Source organism: Aquarana catesbeiana, linkage group LG09 (assembly GCF_042186555.1).
Source record: "Aquarana catesbeiana isolate 2022-GZ linkage group LG09, ASM4218655v1, whole genome shotgun sequence".
Classification (NCBI taxonomy): Eukaryota; Metazoa; Chordata; class Amphibia; order Anura; family Ranidae; genus Aquarana; species Aquarana catesbeiana.
Window position 1 is genome coordinate 203,112,726 of NC_133332.1, and position 25,756 is coordinate 203,138,481.

Here is a 25,756-nt window from a genome sequence, read left to right on the forward strand (position 1 = left end):
CCACCCCCCCCCCCCCTCAAAAAAAAAAAAAAAAAGACATGCCGAATGTAGCAGGAGAGGAGTACTTAAAGCGGAACTTCCACTTTTGGGTGGAGATCTGCTTTGAGTTTAGAAGAAAAAAAAAAAAAACAATCTCAAAGAAAGGTCTGTCCATTCTCCATTCAGTTGATCTTCTTTTTATAGATGCTATAGTACAGCTTCTATGAATGGAGGAGGAAGGCCAAAAGGGACAGGCATAGTCGTGCACTCTTAATAAGCGCCTGTCAAGTCCATTGGCCTTATTAAACCCCACCTAACTGAAAGATTGGGGTTGTTGGAGGAAGATTTGAATGAATGCAGGAGCCAGCAGCACAGGGAGCATGTTGGAATAATTGTTTTCATGTCATGTTCCTTTTGGGCTGACTTTTTTTTTTTTTTTTTTTTTGGACTAAAAATGGGTTTTAAAGTTTGTCCAGAACTTAAGGAACAGATAAGTGTGCCTTTTGTAACTGTTACACATTTCAATCATGTTTACACTCACTATTTCGGTAAGAGGTTGTATGTACAGGTTGTTATTCCCTGCCAGGGTAGATCTGTCGGTGAGATTACAAAACAATAGTTGGAACCGGCATATGCTGCATTTTTTTTTTTTTTTTTTTTCAGGTGCACTTCAATCGTGACGGTTCCCTTATTGTGTCTAGTAGTTATGATGGACTCTGGTAAGTTCAATCTTCCTGTTACTATTCCAGAGCAATGATTGAACTATGTTTGTCCCTCATGACACCTAACTTGAAAGGTATCTGTTGCTTCCAAACAATCATCCTAAATGAGGGCATTCCGTGCCCCGCAGCTGCATGTACACAAAAGTTGTGGAGATGCTTGTGGACATCCTTGGCAGAATAAGGCCATATGACATTGACTGACCCTGAATAAGGCCATATGACACTGACATAATATGACCATGTGACCATATTGGGTCAATGATGTCACAAACATCCCCTCACCTTTTTTGTATTAGTCATCTGCAGGTCAGGAAATTTCTTGGAACCAAACGTGCTCGGAACAAACACATGTTTATCCCCACTCATGATATAAAGTAGCTATTTAAACAAAAACTGATTGAGCATGCTGAGAATTATCTTTAACAGCTTCCCGACCGCCTCACGCAGATATACTGTGGCAGAAGGGCACGTACAGGCAGATTAAAGTACCTCTACGTTGCCCTTTAAGAGGTGGCTTACGGGCGTGCATCGGGAGCTCCGTGACTGTGATCGCGGGTCCCGCGGACTTGATGTCCACAGGGATACCCACGATCGTCTCATGGTGAGGAAGAACGGGGAGATGCTAATGTAAACAAGCATCTCCCCGTCTGCCTAATGGCACTGTCACTGATCACCGCTCCCTGTAATCGGGAGCGGTGATCAATGTAGTGTCACAACCCCTCCCCCCCACAGTTAGAATCACTCCCTAGGACACACTTAACCCCTACAGCGCCACCTAGTGGTTAACCCATTCACTGCCAGTCACATTTACACAGTAATCTATGCATTTTTAATTGCACTGATCCTGAATGGTCCCAAAATCGCGCCAAAATTGTCCAACGTGTCCGCCATAATGTCGCAGTCACAATAAAAATCGCTGATCGCCGCCATTACTAGTAAAAAAAAAAAAAATCAATAAAAATGCCCTAAAACTATTCCCTATTTTGTAGACGCTATAACTTTTGCGCAAACCAATCAAATGCTTATTGCGATATTTTTTTATTTATTTTTACCAAAAATATGTAGACGAATCCGTTTTGGCCTAAACTGAGAAAAACTTTTTTTTTTTTTTTTATATATTTTTTGGGGATATTTATTATAGCAAAAAGTAAAAATTCGTTTTTTCTAAATTGTCGCTATTTTTTTGTTTATAGCGCAAAAAATAAATGCAGAGGTGATCAAATACCACCAAAAGAAAGCTCTATTTGTGGGGGAAAAAAAGGATGTCAGTTTTGTTTGGGAGCAACGTCCATCGACCGCAATTGTCAGTAAAAGCGACGCAGTGCCGAATCGCAAAAAACGCTCTGGTCTTTGGCCAGCCAAATGTTCCGGGGCTTAAGTGGTTAAAAAAAAAACATCCCCCCCTTTTTTTTAAATCCCTATGTTTTGATCTGTTGTCACTCACTATATGGATTCAGGAGAAAAAGAGGAAGGGTCTTTTTAGGGCTAATTCACACCATGCATGCATGAAAACTGATGGGAAAACCATGCAGATTTCACTTGCAGAGACATCAGTTTCACATCAGTTTACAGTTTAGTTGTCATGCACGCTGACCGTTTTCATGCGCGTCAGTTATATGCCCTATTCACACCAATGTTGATGTCATCGTGTTTTTTTTTTACCGTGCAGAAAGCTGCATATATGTTGCAGAAGAAAATCTGCACGCGATACCAGTGTTGTGAACAGGGCACAAAGCATAATTGTGTTTTTTTTTTTTTTATTTTTTTTTTTTGTGCCCTTGCAGAACGGGTGCAAAAAAACTGACGTCTCTGCACCATGTGTGAGCGAGATCTTAAGGTACCGGAAAGAGTCATAAAGTGCATACAGTATCTGAAAATTTTTTTTTAAGACAATCATAAAATAGTACATTGAGCCCAATACAACAGGACTCGCACATAGTAAAATACTACACCACAATGCTCATATTCCCCATGTTGCCTGTCTATTGTTCTAAGTAATGAGAACATGGTCTTCTAAAGGTCCATTTAAAGCCTAATCACACATTGGCTAAAATCTTACCATAAGTACAGTATATTTGCTAGTAGATTCCTGTGCTTCAAGCTACAGACCTTCATTTATGTAAGCAGCACATTATTCATCCACTGCTACGTGCTTTAAGTTGTTTTGGAAAATAGTTTTTAAGAATGTTCTGCATCAGTTTCTCCTCCTATTTTCAAATTTTATTTGTTTTTTTTTCTTGGTATTCAGTCGAATTTGGGATACAGCATCTGGCCAGTGCTTAAAAACACTCATTGGTAAGAAATGGTGGCATTTGGGTGGGGGGGTAATTAGGTTTTTTCGTGGCATTACTCAATTTCTTTGTGTGTGTGTTGTATTTGTTTTTTTGTTTTGTTTTTTTCACTAGATGATGATAATCCTCCAGTGTCTTTTGTGAAATTCTCTCCAAATGGCAAATATATCCTAGCAGCCACTTTAGACAAGTAAGTACATGTGTGTTGCAGTCAGCTGTGATATTTTATTTATTTTTTTATTTTTTCAGCTTTAATTAAAAAAAAAAAAAAAAGTTTCCAAAACATACCATATCACATGACAGGAAAATGGCATATTACGGACTCAGGTACAGAGGTTCACAAGGCAAGGGATACTGAAGAAAACAGTCACAATAGTGATATTTGAGCAACTATAAGGAAGGACCATAGAGTACCAAGTTCAGCCATGAGCTTTAAAATACAAAACAAGAAAAAGCAAAAACACTAAAAAACCTTACTAACATGCTGCTGGTAACCGTGTGTTATTATAGCGTGAGAGGGTCTTGATGAACTTTTCACAGTGGCTGGAGGAAGCCACCCTGAGAGGCAACTGCTTGATTTAAGACACGTCCATGTAGCCTTCATCTGAGACAGACCTGTAAAATCCCAATGCCTGAGAGAAATGGCATGGTAAATTACACATTAATATCCCCAGAGACCAAGGTAAGCCATCCAGACCAAATCTTGTCAAACTTCTTTAGACTCCCTCTAGAAATGTATGTCAGCTTGTACATGCAGGCAAAGCTACATTAATTAGATCAATTAAAAAGGAATGAGTGGGAAGGGAATGGTCCTCAATTTAAGTACTAATGCCTTTTTCCATTAAAAAAAAATATATATATATATATATATATATATATATATATATATATATATATATATATATGTGAAGCAATGCTTTCTGTAAGCTACTCGGGTCTTAGCAAAAATCACCCAGCTAGCACAGATATTCAGAAGCAATAGCTTTTCCTCCACAAAGCAAAGGATGGCTAACCAAAAAAGTCTGACGTGGACATGCCCAGACCATATGTTAAAAAAAAAAAAAAAAAAAATCCCCTAAGTCACAATGGCACTGGGGACACTCTGGAGAATCCAGTTTTCCCATTTTAAATAATCTGCCAGGGGTATAAAACTCTGTGGCAATATTTTAATTGGATTAATTGGCCTGGCAGAGATGACCATGGAGAGCTGAGTGTTCACAATATCCTCCCAGGACTCTTTGGCAAGCTCTGGAATCCCCCACCCCCCCCCCCCCCCGCCATTGTCTAGCACAGTGTTTCTCAACCTTTTTTCAGTCAAGGCACCCTTAAAATTAGAAACAATCTCAAGGCAGCCTTTAAAATCATGGACAGTCTCGAGGCACTCCATTCTAAAATGTAAAAAACTATTTTAATTATTTTACATAATGTAGCACCATCCACTCATGTAGGACATCCAACATTACAGGTGATTTTTTTTTTCTTCCAAAGCAAATACACTTTTGCACACTGGTACTGACTAGTATTCCAGTGTTTCTCTTTCTCAATTTCTCTCCATCAGTCAGATAATGTGACCCCAGTGCTTAGGGAGAGGTGCACAGGAGGGTCAAACAAGGATGCTGTGGAGGCAACAGACATCTTCCTTATCAACTGATGACATCATTAGTTGTTAGGATGCTAGTGTCTAGAATGTCATAATGGTGTCTAATGAAAACCTGTGGCTTTATGTAACTAAAAGGCAGGCTTCATCCACCTGCTGGCTTGTATACAATTTTTGATCAACTTTTAGGCATTTTGCTAAGGCACCCCGGAAGAAGCCTCAAGGCACCCCAGGGGGCCTGGGCACCCTGGTTTTAAAAGGCTGGTCTAGCATATCCTTCTATGCTAGTAGAGGAGACTGAAAGTAGCTGAAAATAATATCTAGAAATTCATTTTAGAGTGGTCTTTCTGAATTAAAAGGGCCTCCAATGTAGATGGTTGTAAGGAGACCTCGACCTAAACCTCAAGACTCAACCTAAACTTTCCAGCCAATGTCGCCATTGAATATATGTAAATAAAAAATGGTTGGGAACACCACATTCCTGCTGCAGAAATGATTTGTATACTTGCTTCTGAAATAATTGATGAGCATATTTGATGCCAAATTGCACCCAGCGGCTTCTATCTGGAATGTTATACATATCCTTTTAACTGCAGATTACACCATAGGGGAGTTTTTGGAAAAGCGAGTAGAGTGGAACCTCCCACTTAACGATTATACATATTAAATATTTTATAGGGCAGCCGAAGAATATCCACTTCCTCATTAGGATAAGGTCAGTTTCTGTAAAGAACATTAATCAGTGCTTCATAGGACTGCATGGGGCTTGAGTAGTCAAAGGCATTATCCAGATTGGGAGGAAAACCACCAGTGAATATGCGTGAATTGGGTCGCTAAATCCTAGAGATTGAGAAGTGCTAGCCCACCTCCCCAAATGGATAATTGTAGAGTATCTAGAGCTATACAAGGGGGTTGTGGCGCCCTTACAGAATAAAGGATAGCAACTCATTAATTTGTCAGCACCTTCTTGGACACATGTCACAAACTTATATAAAAATCTAGGTATGTAGATCATTTTAAATGTTCTCTGCCTAATAAGTTCAAAGGCAGGCAAATTCGACCAAGTGCAGAAATTATCTGTCTTACAATGAATGAAGGGGGAAGGTTATTATGAATTTAGGTCTCTAGGAACAGTTGCACTTCGATCCCAAAGTACCTAAACCTGGTTACTATTTGGAGGAGCATTTCGGAGGGTAAGCCAAGGGCATTCCCTGGGTCAAATGGAAAAATTAGACTTACTCCAATTTACTTTGATCCCTGAGTATTTGCTAAAATGAGAAGCAACCTCAAACGGTGTCCAAAGAAGTAGCAGCATCATCTAAATATGACATATCGGCATAAACTGAGGTGTTCTCCAAAGCATTAATCCGACAGCCCTTAACATTGGGATTGGACCTCAATAAGGTCACCAAAGGTGCAAAGGCAAACGGGGGCAACCCCTGCTGTTTTTGCCCTGATAGATACAGAAATGTGAGCATTCACTCTAATCTGGGCTACGGCCTAAAAAACGTAAGTATGACCCAAGCAATAAGTTTAGTTCCAAAACCCAGCTGCTCAAGGACCGCAAAGAGGTAAGGCCAATCAATAGTCAAAGGCCTTGTGTGTCCAGGGACACCACTGCTCTCGTGTCAGGATTGAAGCCAGAGACGTGTAAATTCGTAAATAAGCTTCTAAGACTAATAGCTATAGAGGGATCAGGGATAAACCCTCTTCGGTCTGAATTAATAATATAGGTTATAACTTAGTTCAATCTGATAGCAAGAATTTTGGCTAATATCTTGGCATTCACATTAATGAAAGAAATTGGTCTGTATGATTCACAGTATTTAGGGTCCTAGCGTGGCTTAGAATTCTCGTAAGGAGTCAGGAAGGCTCCATTTTTCAAAAGCATCTGTAAAAACCTTCAATAGTGTCTGGGCCATTTGAATTCTTTGTGGGTGCTATAGCTTTCTACAGGGTAACCATCTAAGCTGGCAGTTTTATTGGAATGGAAAGCATGTATGGTGTGTCCCATATCTCTTTTGTAATGGGTACAGTGGGGGCGGAAAGTATTCAGACCCCCTTAAATTTTTTACTCTTTGTTATATTGCAGCCATTTGCTAAAATTATTTAAGTTCATTTGTTTCCTCATTAATGTACACACAGCACCCCATATTGACGAATAAACACAGAATTGTTGACATTTTTGCAGATTTATTAAAGAAAAACTGAAATATCACATGGTCCTAAGTGTTCAGACCCTTTGCTGTGACACTCATATATTTAACTCTGCTGTCCATTTCTTCTGATCATCCTTGATGGTTCTACACCTTCATTTGAGTCCAGCTGTGTTTTGATTATACTGATTGGACTTGATTAGGAAAGCCACACACCTGTCTATATTAGACCTTACAGCTCACAGTGCATGTCAGAGCAAATGAGAATCAAATGAGGTCAAAGGAACTGCCTGAAGAGCTCAGAGACAGAATTGTGGCGAGGCACAGATCTGGCCAAGGTTACAAAAAAATTTCTGCTGCACTTAAGGTTCCCAAGAGCACAGTGGCCTCCATAATGCTTAAATGGAAGACGTTTGGGATGACCAGAACCCTTCCTAGAGCTGGCCGTCCGGCCAAACTGAGCTATCGGGGGAGAAGAGCCTTGGTGAGAGAGGTAAAGAAGAACCCAAAGATCACTGTGGCTGAGCTCCAGAGATGCAGTCTGGATATGGGAGAAAGTTGTAAAAAGTCAACCATCACTGCAGCCCTCCAACAGTCGGGGCTTTATGGCACAGTGGCCTGACTGAAGCCTCTCCTCAGTGCAAGACGCATGAAAGCCCGCATGGAGTCTGCTAAAAAACACCTGAAGGACTCCAAGATGGTGAAAAATAAGATTCTCTGGTCTGATGAGACCAAGATAGAACCTTCTCCAGAGTGCTCAGGAGCTGAGACTGGGCCCAAGGTTTACCTTCCAACAAGACAATGACCCTAAGCACACAGCTAAAATAACGAAGGAGTGGCTTCACAACAACTCCGTGACTGTTCTTGAATGGCCCAGCCAGAGCCCTGACTTAAACCCAATTAAGCATCTCTGGAGAGACTTAAAAATGGCTGTCCACCAAGGTTTACCATCCAACCTGACAGAACTGGAGAGGATCTGCAAGGAGGAATGGCAGAGGATCCCCAAATCCAGGTGTGAAAAGCTTGTTGCATCTTTCCCAAAAAGACTCATGGCTGTATTAGATCAAAAGGGTGCTTCTACTAAATACTGAGCTAAGGGTCTGAATACTTAGGACCATGTGATATTTCCATTTTTCTTTTTTAATAAATCTGCAAAAATGTCAACAATTCTGTTTTGTTCTGTCAATCTGGGGTGCTGCGTGTAAATTAATGAGGAAAAAAAATGAACTTAAATGATTTTAGCAAATGACTGCAATATAACAAAGCGTGCAAAATTTAAGGGGGTCTGAATACTTTCTGTCCCCACTGTAAATCCAATTTGAAGCTGCACCTGTGCCAAATAAGATTGCACGTCCTCCCACTCATAGGTATCCCCTGAGGAATACAGATGAGAATAGAAGGCTACAAAGGCTTGAGCAACCTCATCAGCAGGTGTGCACAAAACATGGGAGTCGTCATAAATACCGGGAATAGAGACCAAGACACACTCTGCCCTCGCTAAATATGCTAGGTTTTTATTGTTCTTGTCCCCAAATTCAAAGACATGTTGGTTCTGATAGAAGAGCTTTTAGGTTTTTCTGCCAGTAGATCATGTTGATGAATATATTTCCAGGTTTTGAAATGAGGATCAGTTACCACCCTTTCAGATGTCTGCACCCTCCAGGCCCTGTCAGATATGAGTTGTTTAAAAAAAAAAGAGATCTAAGTTGTTAACCCCAGAGATAGCGCCCAGAAGCATAGCACCAAAGACGCACCAATAAAACGCCTATTGGGACCTCACTAGCGTTTTCCATCTAATAGATGAGGTTATCGGAAGCTGTTTGCGTTTCAAAGAATTCCTCCTTTAACCACATAGGACTTAACTTCCAAAGCCTATACCCAACGGGCAGCTTTTGAGAAGGCTGTCCACAAGGTTGGGGAGTGTGTCTTTGGGAATGTTTGACCATTTTTCCAGAAGTGCATTTATGAGGTCAGGCACGGATGTTGGACGAGAAGGCCTGGCTCACAGTCCCTGCTCTAATTTATCCCTAAGGTGCTCTATCTGGTTGAGCTCAGGACTGTGCAGGCCAGTCAAGTTCTTCCACCCCAAACTCGCTCATCCATGTCTTCAGGGAACTCTTAAGGCGTCGGCATACCAAGATATTTTGGACAATTTCATGCTCCCAATGTTGCAGGAACAGTTTGAGGACGGGCCCCTTCCTTTTCCAACATGACGGCGCACCAGTGCACAAAGCCAGGCCCAAGGCACCAGTGGAAAGGAGGGCCCAAGCTTTCAGCTGAAAGCGGAAAGGGGTGAGGCACTGTCGAGCACACACTCAGGGATTCCAGCCACTAGTCTGTCTCCATTGGAGTAGCGAAGAACTGTACCTTGCCTTTATTCAGGACCTGAAGACTGCAGGATACAACGTACTATATGGAATATTACGTTCTCACAGAAGTTTCTTGACACTTTGAAAAGCAGCCCTCCGTTTCTCTGTAGCGGCCAAGAAATCTGAAAACCTTGTGATAGCAGTGTTAAAGAAAATCAATTTGTACATATTCCTAGCACATTGCAGGATAATTTACTTGTCTTTGAAATCAAGAAATCTTGCTAGCAGGGGTCTAGGATGGCTACCTGGCTGAGCCTGCAGGGGCACTCCAAGAGCCCTTTCAATGGCTAAGAGGGTTGAGAAACTGTTGGCTCCAAAGGCCTGCTTCAGCCGGTTGAGAAGAAAGTCCTCTGGGTGCTTCCCTTCCAATCCCTCAGTAAAGCGGAGATTATTCCGGCGAAGCAAGTCTTCTAGATTGCGTAATTGGCAGCCTGGGATTTATGGTCCGCAACCTCATCACGTACTGTGACCATAAGAGGGGTTAAATCTTCCACTGTGCTAATGTGTTGCTCAGCATTAGAAACCTGATGGTGGATCTTGTGGACATCATCCTTAGCCATAAATAAGTCCACTCCTGAGTGTTTTAATCTGTGTAGAGAGTGAGACATGGCATTGCTTAATGGCGACCTTGATCTGTGTCGGGGTCGTTTTTTGTACCTGATCCTTCATGTCGGTAGATGGCAAATCCTGGTCAGATAAGGAAGAGTCGACCAGTCCCTACCTCCATCAGCCCAAGTGGGATTGACTTCCCCTACCGAAGGATGAGGCCTGAGTTTTCTGAGTGGCATCTTGGCTGGCCGCTTGAACTAAGCTGGCCAAGCGATCTTAGCGTGTCTGACAAGACTTTCCCAATCTTCACCATCGCTACCTTGATCACGAAAGTCCCAAGCACCGAGTAGGGCCAGGTGAGCAGCAAAAAAGATGAAAGGCTGAACGGGATCTCATAGCGGTCACAGAGCAGAGAGGAAGCTGCTCACGTACTTTAAGTCGGGCACGCCCAACCCCCCTTATGTTTCCATTTTAACAATAGTTTTTCCCCTTTTGACATTCAACCCTATATTGTGAACCTCTGTAGCTTTGGTGGTAAAGTCGAACGAGCTGTGACAAAATGTCTTTTATCTCTTTTACTCTTTATCATGTTAATATTTATGTATGACAGATTTTACTGATGTGTTATTAGAATGAAAGTTGTTTTTTTAGAGCTTACTTTACGTGGTATATTTTTGGTTTGTTAAATTGTCTGTCATTTCAAAGCTTATTTACTTTGACACTTTTAAAATTATCATGACACTTTTTTTTTTTTTTTTTTTTCCCCCAAAGCACGCTTAAGTTATGGGACTACAGCAAAGGGAAGGTAGGTGTCAAAAAGATGTCAGATTGTGTTTAGTTGTGTCTCAAGCCCTGTTGTATCAATACCATCTGTTGTATTGGTAATTCAATATCTAGATGATATTCCCTGCCGTCGGGAGCAGCCCTCAGCCTGGCGGATAAATAGAGGCTGTTATTGTGCCCTTTTCTGATAATCGTGTGTTCCCCAGGACGACTTTGATTAGCATGTAGAAATTATGTGCATCAATTCCTTGGGGGCCCTGTGACCCAGTACTAATTACAACCTTTCTCATCAGGTCTGCTGTTATTAACCAGTAATTTGTCTACCGTCTGCTGTGGCAGCGTACTGTACATGGTTAGAGAGCTTGTTTATATGTGCAAAACCTTCTTATGACTCGTGTTTACTTCCACTCTGCAGCCGGCTGTAACAGTATACATTGTTCAGAGGACCTGTTTGTGATTTAAAGCTTTTAATAGTACTATATGCTTGATAAGCAGCCTTTTGGGCAGGTAAATGCTGCTCATAGATGGCCTGTATATTTCAGAAAAACTCATTTTTATGTCTTGGTTCTAGTCTTTATAGATGTAAGATGTTTGAGGTCATATTCTCCTATGCCGTTTAAAAGACTACAGTAATATTTAAAATCAAGTAGTTATCTTCTGATGCTTTCCAGGATAAATAGCATCTTTGCTAAAGTCATACAATTTTGCTTGTTGGTTTTATTTTCCTCTAAACTGGGCTTTCATAAGGGCCCCTTGGCAGTGTTTTGTTGATGTAATAGTAATTCTGTGCTATTCACCTAACTTGTTTCCAGAACACTAGTAAACTTGAGCTTATGGTTGGGAATGTCTTTCTGATCAGAGACATGTATAGTTAGAAAGTATGAAGAAATACAGTAAATGATATCCTGTTTTTGGAAAGGTTAATGTTGAAACTTGATTATAAGTTCTGTATATTAGGCTTGACATGAGGAGTTTACAGCAACTGTGATTTAGTTACAGAGCAAGATGGCCCTGGCACACGTTTTTTGCTTGAATTTAAAAGTAAAAAGTTAGGATTGTGACTGCTGTATATTTTCTTTATCGTACATCACGGGACACAGAGCACCATAATAATGACTATGTGGGTTATACGCTTACCTTTAGGTGATTGGACACTGGCAACCAATAGTAAGACGGTTCCTCCCATATAACCCCTCCTATACCGGAAGTACCTCAGTTTTTTCGCCAGTGTCTTGAAGGTGATGGTCATGGCTGTTGAAGCCTTTCAAAATTCTTCAAAGATGTCCCAGTGAGGACGTTATAATCGGATCCATTTGGATGGTATAACAAAAGCTAAAGTGGATGGTACCCGAGCCTCGGTTCAAGAACGAGGTTTTACTTGTAATGTGTCCTATATAGGCGCTGGACCCTTGTTAAGTTGGTATTCCTGGTCAAACTTGCCCAAGGTAAACCAGAAAGGGTGCTTTACAGGTCCAGGGGTGTGGACCCCAAGAAATGGGGGACCCGGTCCTTGAAGGTGATAGTTGTGGGGAGTACTCTTTTTTTTTTTTTCCTCGTCTGTAAGCAATGTCTTCCAGAAAACGAGGTATAGAGAACAAGGCAAGCACAGGGGCAAGAGTACCTCCTTTAAAAACGGGAGACCTACCCCATGCTGATGCAGCCTCAGTTTCTCCTAAAAGACCTGCGGCATCTGGCCTGGCTGAGCCATTGCAGTTGTCAGGCATAGTGGCCACTACCAATATACCTGCCTCGGCTTATGTTACAAAGGATGATTTGGCATCTGCCTTAGCGGGCCTTGATGGCAAAATAGCGGGCATGATTGCCTCTGTAACACGGGGGGGGAGGAAGCGTAATAGATCTCCCTCCCCTGAGCCTGGACCAAGTGGAGAGTCACTAGAGCACCAGGACTCTTATAGCCAGATGGGTCCAGGTGATCTGGAACCAGAGTGGGCAGAGGATTTGGAAGAGATGGTCATAAAAGACCGGGAGGAAGGAGAGGCTGAAGAATCCTTGGCTGAGGACTCCGGCTCTGAAGAGCCAATTTCAGCCTCCCATTCCCAAAAATTGGGATCAGTTTTCTCTCATCAAAGGTTCCTACGCTTTGCAGTAGAGGGCAGTCATTTCCAATTCGTGGCACTACCATTCAGTTTGGTGGCCACGGCCCCCAGGATTTTCACAAAGATTCTGGCCCCAGTGTTGGCTTCCCTAAGGTCTCAGAGGGTCTCCGTAGTAGGATATTTGGACGATCTTCTCCTAAGAGATTGCTCTCGCCCCATACTGGTGCAAAACGTGTCAAGAACCGTACAGGTTTTACAACGCCTAGGTTGGATTCTAAAGGTGTAAAAAAGGAAAAGAAAGGCGCCTCCTAAGTGCAGTATGTAAAATTTAATAGAGTGCACAAAGGGTTAAAAGCACTTACAAGATTGTTGAGTGTTAAAAGACATGATAAAATCAGGAGTCCTCATCTGTGGCATGTGTCCATCCTCAGCACGGTGGTAGAGAGCAGTGTAGAGTCGTCCAGCAGCTGTAAAGCGTTCTCATGCGTGTTGAAAAGAGGAGGCAGCAGGGAAGCCTGTATTCACTGCGGGACACACAAGGCTGATGGTGTCAGTGTAGAGAAGGGGGTGGTAACGCGTTTCGGAGCATGTGCGGCTCCTTCGTCAGACCTACGCCCACACTCCTCAAGCTGGCTTATAAATGGTGAGGGGGAGGAGCAAGGGGAGGAGTGTGGGCAGATACTAAATACACAATAAGGGAAGTGACAGATGTATTATGAGGACAGCCAAGACGACCGTGCACTCGCAAAATGGATTATTAACATCAGTGCTATATACAATGAAGTCCTGAAGGAATTTGAAACGGGTACAGGGCACAGATGTCAGTGGTTAAATTAACAATAATAAATAAATACACAAACATAAGGTTGACATTGAATTAATATACAGGTGTGTTACATGGTCGGCCGGGTGTCTATATGAATGTGTTATAAAGGCGGCCGGGCATTTGTACACATGCAAATAGGGTTGTAAGTCTAATGTTGAGTTGACAATGAATAAATCTACAGCCGTGTTACAAGGGCGGCCAGGCGTATATACACATGTGTTACCGGGGCAGCCAGGCATCTATGTGCACGTGTTACAAAGGCAGCCGGGCGTTTGTACACATGCAAATAAGGTCGTAAGTCTAATGTTGAATTAACAATGAATAAATAAATATGTAGCCATGTTACAAGGGCAGCTGGGGAGCTATACACCTGTGTTACAGGGGCGGCCAGGCATCTGTTGTAAGGGGATTAAAAAAAAAAAAAAACTACAGAAGGATAATAGGAGGTGTTGGATACTTATACAAATAGTGCAGATTATGCCTGTAGCAATACTCTGACGATAATAGATAATAATAGACTGTAAATAAGTATGCGAGTGTGTTACAGGGGCGGCCGGGCATTTACACACCCGCAAATAAGGTCACAAATCTACTATAAGGAATTAACTTATAGGAATAGGTAATAAGATGTAATGGATGCTCTACAAATAGTATTTGATTGTGACAGATGGCAGATATGTACATGTATAACCGGCAAACACCATGACGTATGGATATGATAATAAGCAGGGATGAATGATAAATGAACCATAATATTACAGTCTGTATGTTAAATGTGGTATCATCTAGAGTAAGTTGCTAATTTCCAATTCTTCATTGCTACCTCCAGGCGAAAGTACGTCAAGAGCGTATATCCAATAAGTCTCCCGTTGGCAGAGACGTTTAAATCTCTCTGCCGCAGGGAGAGTGGCTGGTATGGATTCGATGATCCATACTTTTAGGCCTACGGTAGATTTAGGGTGATGTTGGGTGAAATGTCATGGGACGCTATGATGGTCTTTACCGGCCTCGATGAATCGGCGGTGCTCTCCAAAACGCTGGCATAGGGGGCGTTTAGTTCGACCTACATAGTGGAGGCCGCAGGGGCAGGTCAGGCAGTATACTACATGGTCTGTAGAACAGGTGTAGAATTCTGAAATTTTGTAGGTTTTATTTTTAATCGTGAATGTTTTTTGACCATGTTGTACAAAACTGCATGTAAGGCAAAGGGGTTTGCGGCATTGATACATCCCAATCATAAAAAAGAGTTGGAGTGAAGATGACGTATTTGTTTTCTTTTTGAGTTTGCTCGGGGCAATCTTTCCCTTAATGTTAGGTGTATTCCTATATGAAAATTTAGGTTTATTTGGTATACTGTCTTTGAGATGGGGATCCTGCAGTAGTATTGGCCAATGTTTATGAACTATGTGTTCCATATTTTTGTATTTGTTATGAAATTGAGTCGTGAACCGAATGTCCTTTGATGAATTCATTTTATGGGTATGAGTATCAGGATTGACGTATGTGGTGTAGGCTTGTTCGATGAGTGAAGGAGGGTAGCCTTTTTCAATAAATTTTTGTTTGAGATTTATGCTTTGTGTCTGATAGTCTGACTGCATGGTGCAATTATGTCTGAGACGGCAGAATTGACTTTTTGGAATATTTTTTAACCAACGAGGGTGATGGCAACTATTGTAGTGCAGATAGGAATTCCCAGCAGTGGGTTTGCAATAATTTTTTGCATGGATGCGACCAGTATCATGAAATAGATCAAGGTCTAAGAATGCTAGATGTGTTTTATCGTGAACAGATGTAAAGGATAGGCCCATGTTGTTATCATTACAATGGGAAACAAAAGATTCAATATCATCGGTAAATCTACCGTAGGCCTAAAAGTATGGATCATCGAATCCATACCAGCCACTCTCCCTGCGGCAGAGAGATTTAAACGTCTCTGCCAACGGGAGACTTATTGGATATACGCTCTTGACGTACTTTCGCCTGGAGGTAGCAATGAAGAATTGGAAATTAGCACCTTACTCTAGATCAGTGGTTCTCAACCTTCCTAGTGCCGTGACCCCTTGATAAAATTTCCCAAGTTGTGGGGACCCCTAACAGTAAAATTATTTTTGCTGGTCGCGTTTGCTGGCACAGTGGCGGCGTTTGCTGGCACAGTGGCAACAATTGATGGGCACAGTGGCTGCACAGTGGGACGTTTGCTGGCACAGTGGCTGCGTTTGGCACAGTGGTAACAATTAAAGGGCACAGTGGCTGCGTTTGATGGCACAGGTGGCAACGTTTGCTGGCACCATGGCGACAATTTATGGGCACAGTGGCTGCGTTTGGCACAGTGGCAACAATTAAAGGGGTCAGTGGCTGCATTTGATGGCACAGTAGCTGCGTTTGATGGCACAGTGGCAACGTTTGCTGGCACAGTGGCAACGTTTGCTGGCACAGTGGCAACAATTGATGGGCACAGTGGCTGCCCTTGGCACAGTGGCAACAATTAAAGGGCACAGTGGCTGCGTTTGATGGCACAGTGGCGGCATTTGCTGGCACAGTGGCGACAATTGTTGGGCACAGTGGCGACGTTTGCTGGCACAGTGGCGACAATTAATGGGCACAGTGGCTGCGTTTGGCACAGTGGCAACAATTAAAGGGCACAGTTCCTGCGTTTGATGGCACAGTGGAAGCGTTTGCTGGCACAGTGGCGACAATTGATGGGCACAGTGGCTGCATTTGATGGCACAGTGGCGGCGTTTGCTGGCACAGTGGCGACAATTGATGGGCACAATGGCTGCATTTGATGGCACAGTGGCGGCGTTTGCTGGCACAGTGGCGACAATTGATGGGCACAGTGGCTGCATTTGATGGCACAGTTGCAGCGTTTTAATGGGGGTTTTTTTCTGATTGTTTCAGTTTGTTTGCGCCCCCACCACTGATTTATATATAAACGTTGCGGTTGATTCCTCAAAAGTGGTTATTCCGTGCCAGTGCTAGATACACAAAGTGTATAGCTTCCAAACATGTATCTAGCACTGGCACGGAATAACTACTTTTGAGGAACCAACTGGGACGTGTGTATATATATATATATATATATATATATATATATATATATATATATATATATATATATATATATATATATATATATATATATATACACCTGTGACTTCTGGTAAGTCAGACACACAGGAAAAGCTGACAAGACAAAATTTTTTTTATTATGGAGATATATATATATATATCTCCATAATAAAAAAAATTTTGTCTTGTCAGCTTTTCCTGTGTGTCTGACTTACCAGAAGTCACAGGTGTTCTTATATATATACGTTATATATATATATATATATATATATATATATATATATATATATATATATATATATATATATATATATACGTCCCAGTTGGTTCCTCAAAAGTAGTTATTCCGTGCCAGTGCTAGATACATGTTTGGAAGCTATACACTTTGTGTATCTAGCACTGGCACGGAATAACCACTTTTGAGGAATCAACCGCAACGTTTATATATAAATCAGTGGTGGGGGCGCAAACAAACTGAAACAATCAGAAAAAAACCCCCATTAAAACGCTGCAACTGTGCCATCAAATGCAGCCACTGTGCCCATCAATATATAGATATAGATATAGAGAGAGAGAGAGAGAGAGAGAGAGAGATATCTATATATATATAGATATATATCTCCATAATAAAAAAAATGTTGTCTTGTCAGCTTTTCCTGTGTGTCTGACTTACCAGAAGTCACAGGTGTTCTTCTTCTTCAGCAAGTTTCGTTGCCTCCCTCTTGGTACACTCGTCCGCAGCAAGCGGATTTCGGTGGGTGTACAAAGATGTCCGCTTGCCGACTTCTAAGTCTAAGCCTTACTGCGGACGAGAGTACCAAGATGGCGGCGACGGAACGTCACTTCCGTGTAGTCCCTCCTCTCCAGGAAGTGACATCTCGCTGGCCGAGACGGACGGACTCAGGCAGTAACTTCGGGTCTGTCTCGGCCAGCATTCGCGACCCCCTGGAGAATGGGCAATCGACCCCCAGGTTGAGAACCGCTGCTCTAGATGATACCACATTTAACATACAGACTGTAATATTATGGTTCATTTATCATTCATCCCTGCTTATTATCATATCCATACGTCATGGTGTTTGCCTGTTATACATGTACATATCTGCCATCTGTCACAATCAAATACTATTTGTAGAGCATCCATTACATCTTATTACCTATTCCTATAAGTTAATTCCTTATAGTAGATTTGTGACCTTATTTGCGGGTGTGTAAATGCCCGGCCGCCCCTGTAACACACTCGCATACTTATTTACAGTCTATTATTATCTATTATTATCTATTATCGTCAGAGTATTGCTACAGGCATAATCTGCACTATTTGTATAAGTATCCACCACCTCCTATTATCCTTCTGTAGTTTTTTTTTTTTTAATCCCCTTACAACAGATGCCTGGCCGCCCCTGTAACACAGGTGTATAGCTCCCCAGCTGCCCTTGTAACATGGCTACATATTTATTAGGGTTGTCCCGATACCGAGCATTTGCCCAAGTTCTTGTACTGGGGCAAATGCTCCCGATGCTTCCCCGATACCTAAAAGTCAGCAGTGATCGGCGCGTGGGGGAGATACAAGCTTCTCCCCCAGCGGCTTTCAGCTGCTTTAGTGACACAGCGGTGATCGCTCACCGCTGACTGTCACTGCATTATCCTCCATGCCCCCTCCTTTCCTCTGTGCCTCTCCGCTGTCCCCCTCTGTTCTTCTCTCCTTTTCTGTCCCCCTCCGCTGTCCCCTCCGTTCCTCTTTCCTCCTCTGTGCCTCTCCGCTGTCCCCCTCCGTTCCTCTTTCCTTCTCTGTGCCTCTCCGCTGTCCCCTCCGTTCCCCCCTCCTTCTCTGTCCCCCTCCGTTCTCCCCCTCCGTTCCGCCGTCCTCCTCCTCCTTCCTTTGTGAATAGAGAGTCAGCTGACTCTGTCCATTCACATAACTGAAACATTGTAATCTCTTGTAAATTACTATGTGTCAGTTTATGAATGGAGAGGAGCCGCTGTCTTCTCTCCATTCATTCTCAGTGCAGCTGAGGCTGCAGAGAAAGGGACTGGGGAATCTCTATCCTCTGTCTCTTTCTCTGTCTCAAGGGGGAGATATCAGAGGTCTGTTAAGACCCCTGATATCTCACCAAAGCCCCCCAACAGGGCTGATTAAAAACAAAAACAAAAAAAACACATATTGCAATAAAGAATAAAAAAAAAATTATTGTAAAAAATAAAAATTGTAAATTAAAAAAAACAAAACAAAACACACACACATACACCGTTCACCCCCCCCCCCCCCCCCCAAAAAAAAAAGCACTGTTAAAAAAAAAATAAAAAAAAACACTGTCACGTGACATAAAAAAAAGTATCGGTATTCGGTATCGGCGAGTACTTGAAAAAAAAGTATCGGTACTTGTACTCGGTCCTGAAAAAGTGGTATCGGGACAACCCTAATATTTATTTATTATTTATTCATTGTTAATTCAACATTAGACTTACGACCTTATTTGCATGTGTACAAACGCCCGGCTGCCTTTGTAACACGTGCACATAGATGCCTGGCTGCCCCGGTAACACATGTGTATATACGCCTGGCCGCCCTTGTAACACGGCTGTAGATTTATTCATTGTCAACTCAACATTAGACTTACGACCCTATTTGCATGTGTACAAATGCCCGGCCGCCTTTATAACACATTCATATAGACACCCGGCCGACCATGTAACACACCTGTATATTAATTCAATGTCAACCTTATGTTTGTGTGTTTATTATTGTTAATTTAACCACTGACATCTGTGCCCTGTACCCCTGTTTCAAATTCTTTCAGGACTTCATTGTATATAGCACTGACGTTAATAATCCATTTTGCGAGTGCACGGTCGTCTTGGCTGTCCTCATAATACATCTGTCACTTCCCTTATTATTGTGTATTTAGTATCTGCCCACACTCCTCCCCTTGCTCCTCCCCCTCACCATTTATAAGCCAGCTTGAGGAGTGTGGGCGTAGGTCTGACGAAGGAGCCGCACATGCTCCGAAACGCGTTACCACCCCCTTCTCTACACTGACACCATCAGCCTTGTGTGTCCCGCAGTGAATACATGCTTCCCTGCTGCCTCCTCTTTTCAACACGCATGAGAACGCTTTACAGCTGCTGGACAGCTCTACACTGCTCTCTACCACCGTGCTGAGGATGGACACATGCCACAGATGAGGACTCCTGATTTTATCATGTCTTTTAACACTCAACAATCTTGTAAGTGCTTTTAACCCTTTGTGCACTTTATTAAATTTTACATACTGCACTTAGAGGCGCCTTTCTTTTCCTTTTTTATATCTTCAGAGTTGCTTCTCCTCTAACCAAAGTGCTGCCAGAAGTGCCATCTCATCAATATCATCCCTCTGACCAGCTACCTACCTCCACCAGAGCGCCCTTTTCTTCTCTCTGGATTCTAAAGGTGGACAAGTCAGCTCTTTGTCCGACACAGTGGTCCTGTCTGAGCCTAAAAGGTGATTGTAGTAAAGGCTAACCTTTTTTACCTTTATGCATTCACAACACAATAGGCTTTGAACAGGGAGGGCTTCACACAGATTGGAATTCAGCCGGTCACTGCAGAACCAGACAATTTTCAATCCTTGTGTACCCAGCTTTTTTGGCTTTCTTTTTTTTTTTTTTTTTTTTTCGTGAAGCTCCTAAGCCCGACTCCCTAAAATCCTTTGTGTAAATGTGCAGATAGGCTTTTATCTGTGTTTAGGAGCTGCCGTGGTTGGATGAGGTTCAACGGTTTGACCGCCGGTCACGGGAAAATGCAAAATCGCGGTACAATCTTGCCATGTTTTCCTGCGGCCACAGTAAATAGCATCCACGTGTACATGAAGCCTAAGAGAGAGACCCATAAACATGAGTGGGGATAACAGCTGTGGGACCAGTCATGTAAAGAAAAATATAAATAAAGAACCAGACAATATACATTGGGGGAATTTTTCAGCACTGCAGTAAACGGTATCTGGAGCATCTGCATCTTCAGGTTTTCAGTAAAGCTGTGATAACAGAAGCTTATTGGAGCAGCTGTTTGACCATCAGATTCCGTCTTCCCCAGTTTTACTACATTTCTACTAATGTGTAAAACTGGAATTGTTTGAATAGAAGGAAAAAAAGCTTTAGTATAACTCTAGGCTAACAAAAGTACAAGGTGTCTTCAAGCTTATTGCTTTCCCTGTGGAGTCCATTGGATCCCAAGTCCAAACTGTATGTGGCACCTCCAGTTTTTCTTGGGGTATGATCTATTTTGTTTACTTTCATTGGGCCTGCTTGGCGCAATGTAAGTATGCATTTGTGATACCTGATCGCCTCTATGTGGAAGCTATATATCTCTGTTGTAGCCCAAGCTATTACATTGATGAACGTGTTCTTTGAGCGCTGTGCCAAGTGGCTGCCGTTCTTCACAGTAACCACAGGGGGTCACTTGCTCGCTCTGCCACTTTTCAGAGAGAACCTTGCATTTTCTTCCCTCAATCAGTGTTCTCTGATTTAACGTGGTGGAGAGAAGGGCAAGTAAAGTCACAATATCCACCTTGCCTAGTTGGAGAACTCAAGCTCAGCACGTGGAAGACTGCAACTGTCATTTGTAGGAGTTTGGACTAATAAAGTGATTTTGTTTTTCACAGAGGCCAATCCATATCGCATATGAATACTTATATTGTGCCAAGCTAACCCAATGTTAGTATTAAAATTATATCATCCCTGAAGTTCAGCTTTAAAGTAAATGTTACTTGCAAGGCTCAAACTTCACCCATCAGGGGGGTCCTGTGTGTAAGTTCACTTTACAGATTTTTCTGTACAGGTGAACTTACACTTTAAATTTTTCCCTCATGTGCTTAGTCCTCTATTTTCTGACCTATTCTCTACTCCCTCGCTGGAGTAACTCCAGCAACTCTGTAAGGTTGCCTGTTGGTGCTGGATCCTGCAGGCAGTGATCTCCAAGGTACTATGTATCAGATCGTTCAGGGGAGTCATCCGCTGTAGTAGAGTTTTGAAAGTCCCTGTGGGTTGTGCCAGCCGTGAGGGGTGAAGATTGGGCTTTCTGGCCCTGCCACGTGAACTGATGAATGCCTCTTCAATGGCAGTCTTTTCCGAACAGTATTCCTATGAATTGGGGCAGTGCAGGCTGAATTGTAGTGCAGGCTGAATTTTACAGGTAGAGCACAAAAGCATATTTGTAGTGTAGCTGTTCGTTCTTCCAAGGCTCCCAGACTGTTTTTTAAGGTTTTGCCTTGGCATTACATGTCCATCAGATGGGTGCGGTCCTGGAATGGTTCTGAACCTTCAGAGGTTGGCCTTGGTTCCAAAGCAACATTGGAGTATTTGGGTTTTAGTCGCTGTACACAGGCGAAGATGTTGCTTCTGCAGGAGAAGTATTTCCCTATGCGCTCAGGTGGAGTCTCTGAGGTCACCTGGAGTGCCTCTCGATTCATGTCTGCATGAGGGTACTAAGGAAGATGGTAGCTGTCTTTTTGATGTGGTTTCATATCATCAAGCTTTACTCCAGGGAGTAAACTTAATATCCTGTCAACATGGGGCAAACCTCAACAGTCCTTGGATTTGCCCATGCATCTGATTCCCAAGGCCATAGTGTATTTCCATGTGGATGCCAGAAAATCTTTCTTTCCTTCTGATAATTTGTGAGGTTTTAATGAGGGATGCCAGCTTTTTGGACTGGGGAGGTGTTTTGGAGAACCCATTTGGCGAACACTGTTGTAAGAGGAACAGAGGTTGCTGATCAACATCCTGGAAGTTTGGGCGATTTTAAGCTGCCTTTCAGCATTGGTTTGCCTCCCTTCAGGGACTTCCCATTGGGGTGTAGTTGGACAATGCCATGGCTGTGGCAAACATCAACCATCAAGTAGGTAGACTTTGTTGTGCTGCTCAAGTGGAAGTGGACCTGATCTTGTACTGGGCGGAACTTCATGTTCTGAGATTCTGCTGTGCATGTCTCCAGTATGGGAAAACTGGACTTTCTCAGCTGTCAACATCTGAATTTGCCAAGTGAGCCCTTCACCCTGAGCTATTTTTGCAGTGATTCATCTGCGGATGGGGTGCACCGGATGTGGATCTCTTGGCATGCAGATCAGCAACAAACTGGCCAGGTTTGTGGCCCTGACTAGGGATTCTTGGGTTTTTGCAATGGATGCCCTGGTTATTCTCTCTGGATCAGTTCTCCCTGATGCATGCCTTTCCTACATTTCAGCTTCTTCACCTGTTGCAGGATAAATGTGGAGGGGATTCCAGGGATTGAGATCACACGAGCTTGGCTAAGCAGGACGTGGTATGCGGACATTATACATTTCTTGACTGTAGTCTTTTTCAGATCAACAAGACTTGGTATCACAGGGTTCGATCTTGCATCCTGCTTTATGGTCACTGACTTTGACTACTCTGCTGTTGAAGCCCTCGTTCCGAGGGTTGGGGTATTTCTGAGACTTAAATTCTACTGTTCTTGGTAGCAAAAATGTCAACCTTCAGGAAGGTGTACCATCATAAAAATTGCTTATTTGGCCTTGTGTGAAGCTTGCAAATTTCATCCTTGTTTGTCATGGGTGCATTTTGGCTTTTTTCCTCTGTTTTCTTCACGGCCATGTTCCCCAAACACGTTCTCCAGAACACCTCCTCAGCCCAAACAGCTAGCATCCTTTATCAAAACCTCACAAGTTATCAGATATTTTCTGGCATCCACATGAAACTCCAACATTTCAGAGCCGACCTGGCCTTGGGAATCAGATGCATGGGCAAATCCAAGGGCTGTTGATGTTTACCCAATGCTGACAGGCTGGTGTAGGGATTTCTCTGGATACCAAAAGTGTAGCGCTTATATGTGAAGCAAAATACAACAATAAAATTGGAACAAATGGGAAATAAACCCCAATAATCACTGATGAGCAAGTAAAAATACAAATGCAGATAAACCCAGTGACTGGTGATAAGTGTCCGAAAAGAAGTCCAAGTGAACAAAGTTTGAAAAAATTAATAAATAAAAAATAAAACAGTATGTTTTGGTCAAAATATAGTTCTAAATCCCATATAAATGAATACAAGAACTTCATGTGCAAATCATAACAGTGAACACGATGTGAACTTGAAGTGGAAAGTGCCACCACCGAACTTTAGGGAGGCTTACCAGAACATTTGGACACAAGAACATATGTTCTGTGGGTCGAACAGGCTTGTGTTGTTTGAAAAACCAATGGAACTGGACACTGGGATCCTCAAAAGGCTCCAACAGGAACTCACAGCTGTCCTCAAGATAGGTGGTAGTAATGATGTTTCTCGTAGGGTTGGTAACCAGATAATCGTGGATATAGCAGATGAATTCAATGTAGGCAGAACAAAAAGGGCCACATTAGCGTAATTCCGTAAAATAGTACAATAAATTTAATTAAGTTGGGAAACTTACATTAGGCAGATATAAACAGCGCTTTACATAAAATAAATGGCGGCAGTGGAGTCCTTACCGGCGCGTTTCATCTCCATAGACTTCGTCTGGGGGATCCAGATGATATATGCTTTTCTAGGATCCCCCAGACGATGTCTATGGAGACGAAACGCATCGGGAAGGACTCCACTGCCGCCATTTGTTTTTTGAAAAGCGCTGTTTTTATCTGCCTAATGTAAGTTTTCCAACTTCATTAAATTTATTGTACTATTTTATGGAATTACGCTATGTGGCCCTTTTTGTTCTCCCCACATTGAATTCATCTGCTATATCCACGATCATCTGGTTACCAACCCTTCACTGTTATGATTTTCACATGAAGTTTTTGTATTCATTTATATGGAATTTAGAACTATATTTTGACCAAAACATACTGTTTTATTAATTTTTTTCAAACTTTGTTCACTTGGACTTCTTTTCGGACACTTATCACCAGTCACTGGGGTTATTTGCATTTTTATTTTTGTTTTCTCATCAGTGATTATTGGGGTTTATTTCCCATTTGTTCCAATTTTATTGTTGTATTTTGCTTCACATATAAGCTCTACACTTTTGGTATCCATTCTTATTGCACTTATCTAATTTGCTGTGTTAGCTGGTTTTTTTTTTTTTTTTTTTTTTTTTTTTTTAGGCAGCGCAGAATTATTTGTTAAATTTTTCCTGCTTTGTAGGGATTTCTCTGGCCTTAAGTACCATCAAGGGGCAGATTTAAACGTTGACCGTTTTTGTTTCAGAGTCTAATTGCGTCTCATCCCTTGTTATAAAAAAGTCTTTTGGAGGGTCTCATGAGGATTGTTGTGCCTATGTGGCCCCCTTTGTCTCCATGGGATTTTAAGTTGGTGTTGTCTATTTTAGACTACTCTGAGCCTCAAAAAATTCTCTTGTCCTTTACTTGCAAGGATGCCATTACTTTGCTCACAGAGACTCCTGCAGATAACCTTTCCTGTTTCATCACTAGGACATGGTGGTGGTGAGGCCTTGGGTCTCTGCTTCCCTGTTTACTTCTCGGTCCACTATTTTTAGGTGGTTCTTTCAGTTAATTTTTCTGTCCTGTGACGAGCAGCACTGTTAATTTAGCCCAGGCCAGGTTCAATTTGAAAATTTAAATATATTTAACATTTTGTCTGCATATACTCGTCTAAGATTTTTCAAAAATGTTTTACCTCTTGCAGTGCCTGAAAACCTACACATGTCACAAGAATGAGAAGTATTGCATATTTGCCAATTTCTCTGTCACAGGCGGCAAGGTATGTAGTGTTCAGAGGATTTTACTATTTTAATGGCCTTGGTATAATGCCTATTGTATGCTGCTAGATGTGATAAGTTGACGGAATAGGGGATAAAAAAAATCAGTAGTAGAGTACTTGGGAATGTCCCCATAGCAAGTTGCTTGCACTCATGTGGGCTTGAGCTAAGCTTTGTGCATCTATAGATACACAGCGTGGCTCCCCTATCCACCCCCTGCAGCTGCAGTGAGCACAGGGTTGAGGTGCGAGGGTTTTTTCCACAGCTATGCTTGCGTTTCATATAGAGGGAAGAACCAGTTGTGTCTCTAGTTGCTGTCCTGTAAGATTCCTAGTAATACTATTATGGGTAAGACTAACGGGGTAGTTGCATCACCTTTCAACTAGCTTTTCTAGTATATTTAAAAAAGATGTTTACGTTCCATTGCATAACTGTATTCAATGCTCGTACAAAATCTGCACATGCTCTGTGCACTCTGTTGCAATCCTATAGTTTGCAGATTATGGACTTTCAAAGATCTGAGGATTAGAAAAGACTTACCCAAAAACCTATTCTATTTTTCCCTACAGACATTACTTTTCCACAAAAAATGCATTGCTTGCATTAGAGCGCCCTACAATTTTTTTAAACTGCATGTGCCCAGGGTCTCTT

At 42.3% G+C, this 25,756-nt stretch overlaps 1 protein-coding gene across 5 annotated transcripts in view; it reads left to right on the forward strand.

The window, feature by feature from the left end:
• The window catches only part of WDR5 (WD repeat domain 5), an 81,971-nt gene that overhangs the window by 50,424 nt on the left and 5,791 nt on the right, over positions 1-25,756 (forward strand). For all 5 annotated transcript variants that reach the window (XM_073599588.1, XM_073599590.1, XM_073599589.1 and 2 more), the window contains 5 exons: positions 643-698; positions 2,950-2,996; positions 3,107-3,182; positions 10,435-10,468; positions 25,033-25,107. In XM_073599588.1, coding sequence (XP_073455689.1) covers positions 643-698; positions 2,950-2,996; positions 3,107-3,182; positions 10,435-10,468; positions 25,033-25,107 — 288 coding nt within the window. The remainder of the gene's footprint in view (positions 1-642; positions 699-2,949; positions 2,997-3,106; positions 3,183-10,434; positions 10,469-25,032; positions 25,108-25,756) is intronic.